The following is a 14724-nucleotide window of genomic DNA, read 5'->3' as shown; positions in this document are numbered from 1 at the left end:
TACCACCTTTCTTTTGGTTAGCACTTGCATGGTGTTATCTATTTTCCATCCTTTTATCTGCATCCATTCTATATTACATTTTAGGAATCTCTCTGATAAGTATATACCATAACTGGTTTCTTTTTTTACTCTCCTCTGATACATCACTTTTAATTGTAGCATGTAATACACTGAAATTTAATATAATTACTGATATATTTGGCTTTATATCTACTACCTTAGTATTTGTTTCTATATGCCGTGCCTATTAGGATTTTCTTTACTTTCATGCTTTCTTTCTTTTTTAAAAAATTTTTTTATTGTTATGTTAATCCCCATATATTACATCATTAGTTTTAGATGTAGTGTTCCATGATTCATTGTTTGTGCACAACACCCAGTGCTCCATGCAGAACGTGCCCTCTTTAATACCCATCACCAGGCTAACCCATCCTCCCACCCCCTCCCCTCTAGAACCCTCAGTTTGTTTTTCAGAGTCCATCATCTCTCATGGTTCGTCTCCCCCTCCGATTTCCCCCCTTCATTCTTCTCCTCCTGCTATCTTTTTCTTTTTTCTTAACATATATTGCATTATTTGTTTCAGAGGTACAGATCTGTGATTCAACAGTCTTGCACAATTCACAGCGCTTACCAGAGCACATACCCTCCCCAGTGTCTATCACCCAGTCATCCCATCCCTCCCACCCCACCCCCCACTCCAGCATCCCTCAGTTTGTTTCCTGAGATTAAGAATTCCTCATATCAGTGAGGTCATATGATACATGTCTTTCTCTGTTTGACTTATTTCGCTCAGCATAATACCCTCCAGTTCCACCCACGTCATTGCAAATGGCAAGACCTCATTCCTTTTGATGGCTGCATACTATTCCATTATATATATATACCACATCTTCTTTATCCATTCATTCATGCTTTCTTTTGATTATTCTTTTTAATGTGTTCATTTTAGGTGACTCTTTTTAATAAGACTTAATTTTTGAGTAGTTTTAGGTTCACAGCAAAGAGAGCAGAAAGTAGAGACATTCCCCAGTATACCCCTTGGCCCCCCTCAGCATGACCTCCCCCACCAGAGTGGTACATTCTGTCACAACTGATAAACCTACATTGACACAATTACCCAAAGTCTATAGTTTACATTAGGATTCACTCTTAGTGCTATACATCCTACATCCTACAATGACATGTATCCATTACTAGTGTCTTACAGAATAGTTTCACTGTCCTAAAAATCCTATGTGCTCTGCCTTTTCATTCTCTCTACTCCCGCCCCCTTCCCCCAGCCCCTGGCAACCACTGATCATTTTATTGTCCCCATAGTTTTGTTTTGTTTTGTTTTTTTAAAGGTTCTTTATTTGAGAGAGAGAGTGCGTGTGTGTGCAAGCATGGTCAGGGGAGGGGCAGAATGAGAGGGAGAGACAGTCTTAAGCAGACTGTGGAGCTTGATCTCATGACCCCGAGATCATGACCTGAGCTGAAATCAAGAGCTGGATGCCCAACCAATTGTGCCACCCAGGTGCCCCTTGTCTCCATAGTTTTGCCTTTTCCAGAATGTCACATAGTTTGGAATCATACAATCTGTAACCTTTTCAAATTGGCTTCTTTCACTTAGTAATATCTATTTAGGGCTCCTCCATATCTTCTCCTGGCTTGATAGTTTGGATGTACCACAGTTTATTTATCCATTCACCTATTGAAGGAAATCTTGGTTGTTTCCAAGTTTTGGCAATTGTGAATAAAGCTGCCATAAACATTCATGTGGAGGTTTTTGTGTAGACATAAGTTTTCAACTCCTTTAGGTAAATATCAAGGAGTATGACTGCTGGATTGTTATGTTAAGAATAAGTTTCATTTTTTAAGAAACCACCAAACTGTCTTCCTGGGTGACTGTACATTTTGCTTTCCCACAAGCAATGAGTGAGAGTTCCTGTTGTTCTATAGGTTTTTATTACTCTATTTTTCTACTCTATTAGTTTGGCAGTTAGATGATTCTTTACTTTCAGTGTCTACCCTAGAGATTATAACATGCATACAGAATTAGCAACACTCTAAATTATATTAGTATTCTATTTCTTTTGGGTAATGCTGGAAGCTGAGAATATTTTAACTCTATTTACCCTTTTCCCAAATTTATGATATTGTTGCCTTGTATTTTAATTCTCTACAGGTATTTTAGAAACATTATTATTGTTTCAGAATAGTTGATCTTCATTAGACTTTCTCCCATAGTTACCCTTTCCTTTCTTTTTGTAGAATATCCTTTTAAGATTTTAATTTTGCTAATGGTAATTTTCTCAATTTCTTTTCATCTGAAAATGTACTTATGTGACTTCTAGAAAAAAGTTTCACTAGATACATAATTTTAAGCTAATAGTTTTTCTTTCAGCTTTGAAGACAGTCCACTGTTTCCTGATTTCCATCATTTCTGTTGAGAAGTTCATTTATGTCTTACTGCTGTTTCTTTGAAGATAATTTTTCTGCTTTGAACATTTTTAAAAATTGTCTTTGATTTTGTATCTGATCTTATAATAATGTATCTATAGTTTTTTGTACTATCCTGCTTATGATAAATGGTGTTTCTTTAATTTGTGGATCAATTGTCTCTCTGCCCTCTCTTTCTGGGACTTAAGTTATATGAATTTTAGCTCTTTTCACTATTTCCCTCAAGTCTCTTACATTATTTTCTGTATTTTTTTTTTTTATCTTCTTGTCTTTCTGATCTTCCTTCTGAATATTTTCTTCAGACTTGGATTCCATTCCATTAATTCTCTCTTCAGTTATATCTTATTTCATCCCTGTATTTTTTTTTTCAGTTTCAGAATTTCGGTTTGGTCTTTTTTTAGTGCTCCCTATTCTCTTATCAACATTCTCAAAATTGTCTTTTTTCATTGAACATATTAAGCAGAGTTATTTTAAAGACCAATCCTGTGGATTTTCTTCTATTGCCTACTATTTCTTATCATTTTAAAAAAATTCTGTCTTAAAAATATGAGCCAGGTGTTACATGTAAAAATATCTGGAGATATTTTGAGGCCTAGCAATAATGTTATCTTCCTCTAAAATGGTCTTCCTTTTTTTTTTTCCCAGGTGTCTAGGTGCATTATCAATCTCTGATCACCTTATATCAACATCAGAGATTCAGATAATTCCAAGCCATGTTTTAGATCTTTTTAGGACTAGTATATTTTGGGGGTCACTCTTACTTCTAGGGTATCCCAACCCAATGCCTGGGAAGTTCCTAAGCCACTCACCCTCAAATCTGATGGGCCCTGACTTTCAAATTTAATCTCTCTGGCCCTATGAATTTGTTTCAAGCTCAGTTTTTCAACCTCTCTTCACCTCCTCCAGGATAGGGAGATGCACCTAGGGGCAGGCAGCTCAAAGGCAGGCTCATATCCCTGGATTTCATTATTTTCCTGGTCTTACTCTATAATTCTCCACTGAGTCCAATGCATTTAAATAGATCTGATTGTTGTCAAATTTTTGTTCCAATTTTCTAGTTTTTGTCTAGAATTTCTGGTTTTTCTCAGAAGGAGTCTGATTACCTAGTCTTGATATCATTGTAAACAAAACTCCCTATTCATTTATTTTCAATTGATTAAAAATGTTCTAAGTACTAGTTTGGCTACATCTCACTAGTTTGATATGTTGCTTATTCTAAGTTTTTAATTTTAGTTTTCAATTCCTTTTCATCTCAGCGGTTAGTTGAAAATGTAGTTAAAAAATTATTTGTGCCTGTTTTTTGTTATTTTTTTTAAGATTTTATTTATTTGAGAGAGAGCATAAGCATGCATGGGTAGGGGGAGGCTGAGGAGGAGAGGGAGAGGGAGAAGAGGCAAACTCCTTACTGAGCAGGGAGCCTGAAGCAGGGCTCAATCCCAGGACCCCAAAACCATGACCTGAGCCTAAGGCAGACACTTAACTGACTGAGCCACCCAGGCACCGCTGTTTTTTGTTATTTCTAATTTTATTGTAGGCATCACTTATATTGTTTTAAATTTGTATGTGCATATACGGTGGGCAAGGTTTGCAGTCCATGTCTATGTTTATAAATGTTTCACAGGCCTTTAAAAACAACAGTGTATTCTTGTTGCTTGATATGAGTGCATATAAACAGAAAAATACATACTCAAACTTGTTAATTGTTCTTCCTATCCTCTATATCCTTATGCTTATTTTTATCTTATATATTTATTTTTGCCCTTTTCTTTGAAACATAATATATTTGTAATATATAACATAATAATATATTTATAAATACTGATTAAATGAATTTTATCTAATTCTCCAAAGATATTAACAGTATGATTGAGAAAATAAAACCATTTAATTACTGCAAAGATTTAAGGAATTACTCTTTTTCAAAGCACTGTTTTTTATGTATTGTTAATAAATCTTGAAGATTAGACATCAATAATTTAATCATGTTCAACAAATATTTGAAGCAGTATTACATACAAGATAGTAAGACTTCTGGTTCTAGTTGTACTTATTCAAATATATAATAATTAAGTCAAAATGTAAGAGCCTTAGGGCCGCCTGGGTGGCTCAGTTGGTTAACTGCCTTCGGCTCAGGTCATAATCCCAGGGTCCTGCCACACTGGGCTCCCTGCTAGGCAGAGAGCCTGCTTCTCCCTCTCCTGCTCCCCCCCATCTCTCTGTCAAATAAATAAAATCTTTTTTAAAAAATCTAAGAGCCTTGGGAAAATAAAAAGAAGAAACTTCCATCATTTTGGATGGCTTGATAAGAGAAATCATATAAAGCTTTGTGGAGGTAGACAGTGTTATCATTATTATTTTTTATAAGATTTTTATTTATTTATTTGTCAGAGAGAAAGAAAGAGCACAAGCAGAGGGAGTGGCAGACAGAGGGAGAAGCAGGCAGAGGGAGAAGCAGGCTCTCAGCTGAGCAAGGAACCTGATGCGGGACTCAATCCCAGGACCCTGGGATCATGACCTGAGCTGAAGGCAGACGTTTAACCAACTGAGCCACCCAGGTGTCCCTATCCTTATTATTAATAACTAGATTTCATTTTTTTCTGCTGTCACCATTGATTAGTTGATCTCTATTTTCTAGTGCAATTTCTAGAAAAAGTCAATCTTGGTTTAGCTAATTGCAAAACTGATTTGCTAAGAACTGATATACAGGCCACAGTTAGGAAGCTAGATAATCAGGAGGAAGCAACTATACCAACTGCTGGTTCCAAGATCACACTTTCTCATCTGAGATCCTGGGATTAGGATGTTACTGTCAGAGAGCTATTGCCTGCAGGAACACCCTGCCTTAGCTTCAAGAGAAGCGGCTGCCCAGAATTATCAGCTCTAGAACTACACTACACTTGTTAGATTCTCAGCCACAAAAATAGATCCTCAGATACTGCTTCTCCTCCTACTTATCTCCTAATTTAGGTCTCTTACAAGTACTTATCATTAGCAGAACCTAATTCATATCCTGAGCTATTTTCCAGCCTCTGTAATACGGAAAGCATACTAAAAAGAAGTTGGAACAGTCAATCTACATCATAGCTGCATGAACCTGTTCTTATGATTGCACAATTTAATTAAATATGACCCAAAGTGGTACAATTAAAGTATAAAAGAGTTTTTTTTCCATGAAACCTAAACTGAAAATGAAAGGCTCAATAAAGATGAGTCATTAAATAACTACTGTTAAATTAGAGGTAAGTAAAATAATTACAAAAAGTCAGAAAAATTATAAAATCACAGAAGATCAAAAGGAGATCAAAAGCATCTCTAAGTTTTTACTCTTCAAAGTAACTGAAACTGGAAATCATAAAGAGTGAATTATATGGTTTTTGCATAAAGATAAAGCATTATTCAATGGTGTTAAGGATACAGTGGTAAGAATAGACAAGGGCCTTGCTCGCATGAAGGATACATTCTAGTAGATAAGACAAAAAAAATAAGCAAATAGGCGAATAAATAATTTCAAGTAGTAATAGGTGCCATAAATAAAAGAAAACTGTATTATAGAAAAAAAAAAAAAGAAAGGGGAAGATGGTGGAAACAGCTAGATAATGTGGTCAGGGAATGCTTTCCTGATAAAAGATCTGAACAAAGGGAAGACAGTCCTGTGTGGGTCTGGAGAAGAGTATTCTAGGCAGAAGAATTAGGTAAGGTCTTCAGGGGGACACTGGTTTGCCAGGTTTAAGGAAGCCAAATAAGAAGGCTGGCATGATTAGAGACTAGTAATCAAAGGGAAAATATAAAATGGCTCTTATGGAGGCAACAAATGATGTCTTCCATAGCTTGAATAATAATATAACAAACAGAGTGTATGAATATACACATAAATAGAGAACAATAAACTCAGTTATAAACAGAGACACAGAGAAATCAGGGTAGCTCTGGCTTTATATGAGATTTGAAATGGAAATTTGAAACTTTATAAAGCTTAGGATTTTGGCAGACTTTTGGGGATGGTCTTCCTCACAGCACCTCAAGTAGCACAAGAACAGCAGTGTTTACCATAGACAATATATCAATGAATGAATGTGGCTGAGTCAATAAACTTTTATTTACAAAAGGTAGCAGGCCAAATTTGGCCCACAGGCTGTAGTTTATGCATCTGACAGATGCAATTAAGTCTCTCTATCAGTTAGTATATTTTGGCTGTAAGTAACAAAATGACTAACAAAAAATAAGGACGGTCATTTTTTTAAAAAGATTTATTTGTTTATTTGAGAACGAGCCAGAGAGAGTACACACACTAGTGGGGGGAGGGGCAGAGGGCAAGAGGGACAAGTAGACTCCCCACTGAGGAGGGAGCCCAACAAGTGGCTTGATATCAGGATTCTGATATCATTACCTGGGCCAAAATCAAGAGACAGATGCTTAACCGAGCCACCCAGGCACCCCAAGTACGTTTGGTCATTTTTGTCTGTTTTATCACTGATATATTCACTTGAATAGTGCTGGTACATATAAGCACTCAATAAATACTTATAAATGAATGACTGAATGAATATTTTATTACTTCATCTAATATTAAATCGGGAGGGTAAGTGGTTCCAGATTTGTTTCAGCAGTTCAATAATATAATAAGGACCAAAGGTTTTCTCATCTCTCCCTTCTTTCAATCTTGGTATCTACCTCCACTGATACAAAATGGCTATACCAACTTCGCATATCACTTTCTAAAATAACAAGAAGCTGGAAAGAGGTAAAGCTTTCTTCTTGCCAGCCTTTTTTTTTAAATCAGGGAGAAAACTCTTTACGAGAAGCTCTACAACAGATTTTCTCTTAACTTCACTGGCTAAAAGTAGGGTCCCGTGTTCATTCCTAGACCAATCCCTGGCAAAAAGAAATTCAAACTAGTGTGAATAAAAGACTTATCACTTAAAACTGTGGAAGCAGCTCATCTCCCCTGAGCACAGTGACACTGGAACAAAATCAGAGCTGAATGAAAGAATTAAAAATGGCTCTTATTGGGCACCTGGGTGGCTCAGTTGGTTAAGCGACTGCCTTCAGCTCAGGTCATGATCCTGGAGTCCCGGGATCGAGTCCCGCATCGGGCTCCCTGCTCGGCAGGGGGTCTGCTTCTCCCTCTGACCTTCCTCCCTCTCATGTACTCTCTCTCTCTCTCATTCTCGCTCTCTCAAATAAATAAATAAATCTTTAAAAAATAATAATAATAAAATAAATAAAAATGGCTCTTATGGAAGCAACAAATGATGTCTTCCATAGCCTGAATAATAATATAACAAACAATAAAAATTAGTATTTAGTGCCAGAAAGTGTTGTACATATAATCCTGCATTTCATTATCTTACCCAATTTACTTCCTCTGATAAGTTTTGAGGAGAAAAGATGGTATTACAGAAAAAATTTAGTACAAAACAAAATATAAAACACTATATTCTCAACATGAACTAGATTTCAAGGAACAGACTTAAAAATGGGAGGAAGGAAAATATTTTTTCACCTCTTCCTTAGCCTGATTTAAATGACTTCATTATCTCCTATCTGTAGTCAATTCCCACATTATATCCACCCATATAAAAATGTAAATATTAAAATGTTTCCAAAACCCAACAGTGTAGAATTGCATACTACTATATAATCAATGTCACTGCTAGCTTCCATTACTCAGAACTGACCATGTATACACATTTAAGATACTTTCCTTAAAAATGATAAACTCTCTTGATTTTGCAGTCCTTAACTGCAATACATAATTAAAGATAGGATGTTGCCCTAAAAACATAATAAGCAGAATTCACTTTAAAATCTGAGAACATTTTCAAATTACTAAAAGTGTCTTTTTAATAAGCTCAGAATCCATTTTTTCCCACTTTCCTGTTGTACTAGGAATAAATACACTCATGAGACATGACCACATTACTGTTAAATAGGTAAAGGCAGATTTTTAAAAGACTGGCTTAAAAAGACCTGGACATGAAAAGAAGTAAGTATGTGGAATCAAATATAGGAAACAAAATGATTATCTCAACCATATAATACATTTTCTATCCCCATTACATTAAAATACAAGCTTAATTTACATACATTGGTGATTCAAAAATCTTAGCAATGTTCTTTGTTAGGAACAGCATGGCTTATTTAATAATTTTTTTGAGATAGAATAGTAAATCATAAAAAGTTAAAGTTAGAAAAACTTTTCCATGAGGGAAAAGCAAATAAGAAAACTGAAAACCCAATTAAAAGATTTATTTTACACTTCAGCCAACTAGCTTAAACATATGAAACTTTCAGAAATTAGAAAAGAGAAGAAATAGTGAAACATATTTTTTAAAATGGAAGGGAGAAAATGACAAAATAGTCAAAAGCAAGACATACGAATTCCATGGGAGTTCTAGATTATTCTATTCTAAAGAACAACATGTATTACACTAAAATAAATTAACAATAAAAAAGGAAACTGCTATATATAGCAAAATACATACAAAAGAATGCTAGCTTTAAAAGAGCCCATGTTTAGGGGCACCTGGGTGGCTCAGTAGCTTAAGCGGCTGCCTTCGGTTCAGGTACCCTAGAGTCCTGGGATCGAGCCCCACGTCAGGCTCCCTGCTCAGTGGAGAGCCTGCTTCTCCCTCTCCCTCTGCCTGCCTCTCTGCCTGCTTATGCGCTCTCTCTCTCTCTGGCAAATAAATAAATAAAATCTTAAAAAAAAAAAAAATAAAAGAGCCCATGTTTTAAATGAATTTAGAACTAAACAAAATTATTTCTTCCCTGTTTGGTCTAGTTATACAAGTCAACAACAAAAGATGTATCAGATTTCAGCCCAGCTACATGATCTTTAAAAGTTAAAGTTGAGAAACTTGGGATAGAATAAAACTTTAAACATTTTTAGCCCAAAACAGATCTTTATGATCACAGGCTGGGGGAGGATTTGTTAGAGACATGAAGAATAACAACCATAAGAAAAAAGATGGAGTCACCTACCTTCAGATTAAAAACAAAATAGAAAATTCTTTTCATGAAATATATCATAACCTGGGAACAGATATATGAAACACCTATTGGCTAGCATGTTGTATGGTACTGTAGCAACATTATTCATTCCCATCCCTTTTCATCTTCCAGCCTCTAGCACAGTGGCTGAAAGTCTAAAACTATATTTCTCAGTGGTTCTTGTAGCTGGAGTTGTGGGTGGGATTAAAGTTTCACCAGTGAGAGGCACTTGAGGGGGATATGGAAAACAGAAGTGAGCTGAAATATTTTTCTATTGGTATGACAGATAGCAAGCAAAACTGGACAGACATGAGAGTATCCTTATAGTCAATACCCTGTGCCTCGCTTTCCAATGGCAAGACTCTAGCTTTATGGAAATGATGCTGTAGGAGTAGCAACAGAGATGGTGGCAGCACCATAAATTTCTGACCTCCAGATCACAGCCCCTAAGTTATGATCTTAAAACCAGCGATCTAGTAGTACTTACATGTAAGTGACTAAATCCCTTCCTCTCTGAAATTTCTACAATGGTTATCGTTTACAGTATTATTACTGCATTGACACAGATCGGCACACCAACAAATATTCAGATTACAGAGTATATAAAGTACTTTGACAATTTAATAAGGAAAAGGTATATAGAAAGTGGGAAAAAGAAATGAACAAGCATTTAATGAGAGAAGAAAATCACATGGGTAAATAAACATATGAAAAATGGTTAACCATATTAGCATTCAGGGAAATGTTAAATTATAACCACAATGAAAAACCATTTAAGACTCAAAATAACAAAAATTAAGAAACCTGGTAAGACTAAGTGCTGATAAAAACATATAGATCAATAAGAACTCATAAATATCACAGGTGGGAATGTAAATCGGTATAGCCACTTTGGAAATTAAGTTGGTGTTATATTGTAAAACTGAGTATTAATATAATCTATGATCCAGCAAGATTATCCCTTGAAACTCTTGTGCTTGTTTGTGCATGATACTGAGTAGAAGAAAAAGTCCCAGGAGACTAAATGATATGATTTTTATATAGCTAAAAAAAAATACAAAACTGAATAATAATTGTTAAGGATACACACACCTATTAAAAAATTTAAAAAGCGGGCACCTGGGTGGCTCAGTTGGTTAAGCGACTTCCTTCGGCTCAGGTCATGATCCTGGAGTCCCTGGATCGAGTCCCGCATCGGGCTCCCTGCTCGGCAGGTAGTCTGCTTCTCCCTCTGACCCTCCCCACTCTCATGTGCTCTCTTTCATTCTCTCTCTCTCAAATAAATAAATAAAATCTTTAAAAAAAAAAAATTAAAAAGCAAGGGAATGATAAACCCAAAATTCAAGAAAGTGTTAATATCTGGCAGAAGGCAGGAGAGGAATGGGATAGGGAAGGAAAACATGGGTAGATGTACCAGTATTGGTAACTTTTTTAAACTCTTGATGGTGGATTGTCAGTTTTTGTTTTATCAGTATGATTCATAACATACGTGATTAAAATAACTATCTTATTAGTGATTGCTAATATTTATAAAGCGTTTATTATGTACCCTATCTTCCCCTACAGTCAGCCCTATGAAATAAATTATTATTTACAATTCATAGATGAGAAAACTAAAGCACAAAGAGGTTAAGTAACTGTCTAAGGTTGCATAGCTAGTAAGTAATGGACCTAGGAGTCAAACAGAAAATCAGGCTCCAGAGTCTGTACTCATAACCAGTATACTATATGAATAAAATATCAAATAACAACAATAAGAGTTACCTAGAATAACAATAAAAAAATCAACAGTTAATTGATCTACCTTGCGTTTTCCTTGATGACATTTTCAAGATGTAGTTTCATCTCGCCCATATGTTTCTGAAAGATTAAAATATGGAATACATTTTGCAGACAGGTCTCTATTAAGTAATCCATTCCTATGCAAGCAGTCAGATTCCATGGCACTAGGCTACTGATAAGAAACAATAATTCTTTACTCCTAATAAGCACTAGTAAATATGGATATTTTAATGATACACAGAACATAATAAAGCATTCATTTTGAAACAAATATAAAGAAAATATTTATATGACACACTGAGAAATATTCACAAATGCAATCCTATGATTTATAGATGTTTACAAAAAAACCAGATGAGAGATATTCCTCAGTATGTCACTATAACAAATACCAGATGATCCCCATACCCTGAATGTATTCTTAATTCACTTTAGTTTAGTTGAAGCCCATATAAGAGCTTGTATCTGAAAAAGTAAAAGGTTAATGGTGAAAAAGAAAATAGAGATCTTCTTTAGCAGTAATTCACTTAGGCTCCTATTCGCCACCTTTATTAACTGTCTAAACTCTCCACACCATATAAGGTTGCTATGGTAAACCTATATCATCACTAACATATACTTTAATAGGAAAAATGGAGAAAAAAAAAAGTATCACTAATTAAAATACAAATGAGAATAAAATATACCGTAAAGAGAATGAGTTTGGTATGATTAATTCTGAGGAGAAAAAGGGACTGTAAAATTTCAACAGGAAAGGAAAGGCATTTCAAGTAGGGAGAAATATGTGTAAAAGCAGAGAGGCAAAAAATATTAGAACACAGGCATAGTTGTCAGCTCTCAATGAGAGTAAATGGGCAAGGGGAGAGCAGGAAGGAGGCCATGTAAAATCACACTTAAAACAAAACTGCAATCAACTCATGATATGTCCATTAGTCTTGAATGGGTATCCTAGGCTAAAGGAGAAGAGCCAAGCCTGGAGTGAACCTGGCAAGGGAAGGGTGGAACAGGCAATGCTCCAAGCCCTTCTGCCTCCCTTTCAACCAGAGAAGCTAGTGGCAGCTTGGTCTAGGAAATCAGTAACAGCCAACTCTAAAGGTGAACCTTTCCCAGGTCCTTGCTGTGGATGAATCACAATTAAACCAAAATGAATGAATTCACTATCAGATAATTGAGAAGTGACCATACATTGAGTGATGATGAAGTGAAAGAAAACTGGAAAGGCAGTCTTGAATGCCATGGTAGCTAAGAAGTTTGGATTTTATTGTAGCAATTATCCTGATTCTTGTCATTAAGACAAAACAAAAAACCTGATCTTAAAAGTTGCAAAATCTTGCAAGATCTTTAAAAGTTGCAAAAATGTTGGTGTATCTTAAAAAATATTTACTCAAATAGTTAATATATATATATATATAGCTAGGATTACAGGTGAACCATTATGGTCACACTAAAGATTCTTTACTGTAAAATATTTCAAAATATTTAATAGTTGGAAGGAAACAAAATCTCAGCAGTCCCTCTCATATTATCAAATTTTCCCTTATTTATATTTTTGGAAGAAAATTTTTCATATAGAGAACTATAGCGATACTTTTCTTGCATTCAAGGTAAACCATTTTTTTATTGGGTCAATAAATCCTAAGAACTAGTTCTAATCAGTAATATCCATGTGAGCAACTGTTCTTAGATTTATCTGTCAGCATCTTTTGTTCTCTCTAAAAGTAGCAACTACTCTTGTTACAGGTCCTTAGGCCTTCTGCTACAGTTTTTTCTCTCTTGTAATTAATTCAATAATCACTCTTAGATTGAGAATGCTAAATGGGAAAATGAAGTTAAACACCTTAGTAAAATAGCTGATTAAAGAGATATATGAATCAGATAGATTATAAAAAATTAAAAATTTACAAGTTTAATTCAAAATAACTAGTTACCCCATTTTATAACAATCAAACCACATAATATGTCATTATAGCAATCCTGAGTGAATTCAGCAGAAACTTTAACTCACTAGCCCTAAAAATAAAAGCAAAATGCCATGTGTACAGAAGAGAGCTTTCTGTTGCTCTTTAATTGTCAATTAGAAAGATTAAAAGACATTACTATGGTTGATTCAAACTTAAATGACCAAAGGTTAAAAAAAAAAAAAAAGCACATAGTAAAGACTAGGAAAACACCTAATTAACTTACAATAAAACAGGAACGGCAATTTAAAGAAATGCTTGTTTTTGAAATTTGGGTCTACAGGATCACTTTGTAAATGTATATTAGAGGATTAATCCTGGAAATGAGAGTATAAATAATTTCAAATGCAATGGAAAACCTAACTTATTTTTAGAAGATGAAAGCATTATGTGTTCTTTTAGTAAAACACTTTTAGTCAATCCATTAATTTATAAATAGGATATTGTTAAGCTAGATCTAATCATCTTGTTCTAATAAGCCCTGGTTTTTTATTCATTCATCAAAAATTGAGGGCTTATTATACACTAGACTTCAAACCATATGGTAGGATCTCTTGCTGTCCCTGCATGGAGAAGAGATATAAATAAAGTTTAGTGTTTGCCACACTTACAGCCCCATTCTGAGGAAATCAGTCTTAAGGTGGTGTTTTTATATAAAGTTGCTATACTTTCATTTGCATTAAATTAAATCAACCTTGCTACCCAACTGAACTGATCCAGGGATTGGTATCTAAACCAAACACAATGATGAGTATATTCAAACTCTAAGAAGTTTATCACCTTCTGGTGGACTTAGCTTGAGACATATAGCATCTCTTTAACAAATGCTTCCTTTGTATGGTTACCCAACAATCAGAAAGGTCAAAGTTGGGGCGCCTGGGTGGCTCAGTTGGTTAAGCGACTGTCTTCGGCTCAGGTCATGATCCCAGGGTCCTGGGATCTAGCCCCGCATCTGGCTCCTTACTCGGCGGGAAGCCTGCTTCTCCCTCTCCCACTACCCCTGCTTGTGTTCCCTCTCTCTCTGTCTCTCTCTCTCTGTCAATTAAATAAATAAAATCTTAAAAAAAAAAAGTTTCTTTCTAAAAAAAAAAGTAAGTCCAAAAGTTTGGGAGGAAAATGTAAAAAACTTTTAAAATCAAAGAAACAAATTATAAATATTAACAATATTCTAAAAATGTCGATCATTGAAACTCAGATTGTATCCTGAACAATGTTGTGCTGTTATTCTAGTTCTCCATGAGCCTGCTATATATCCTAATCTTAGAAATTCTAGGATGTAGAAGTGTCCTTGGTTTCTTCACTCTGTTCACTCCTAAAATAAACCCTCATTACTAAGAGGATTTCAGACAAAAGCTGCCATAGCTTAAGCCTATATTAGAAACTGATCAAATGCATCTAAAATTTGATGGACATAATATTTGAAATTGGGTGAAAAATCCATTCTCCAAATAATGGGATATACAGGTAGAATGAGGGTAAAGAAAAGGTCTCAAAGTATGAGATGGTTTTGGGTCTCCCTGGGGGAAAAAATAAAGATATAATAATGAGTTTA

General features: G+C 35.0%; 1 protein-coding gene across 4 annotated transcripts in view; it reads right to left on the bottom strand.

Annotated features, from left to right (window-relative positions):
- SCLT1 (sodium channel and clathrin linker 1) overlaps positions 1 to 14724 on the bottom strand; it is a 204348-nt gene that overhangs the window by 167138 nt on the left and 22486 nt on the right. For all 4 annotated transcript variants that reach the window (XM_035023077.1, XM_035023076.1, XM_035023079.1 and 1 more), the window contains one exon: positions 11237 to 11292. In XM_035023077.1, coding sequence (XP_034878968.1) covers positions 11237 to 11292 — 56 coding nt within the window. The remainder of the gene's footprint in view (positions 1 to 11236; positions 11293 to 14724) is intronic.

This window comes from Mirounga leonina, unplaced genomic scaffold (assembly GCF_011800145.1).
Source record: "Mirounga leonina isolate KUSES-001 unplaced genomic scaffold, KU_Mleo_1.0 Mir_176, whole genome shotgun sequence".
Classification (NCBI taxonomy): Eukaryota; Metazoa; Chordata; class Mammalia; order Carnivora; family Phocidae; genus Mirounga; species Mirounga leonina.
This window is presented reverse-complemented; position numbering and strand designations above follow the sequence as displayed.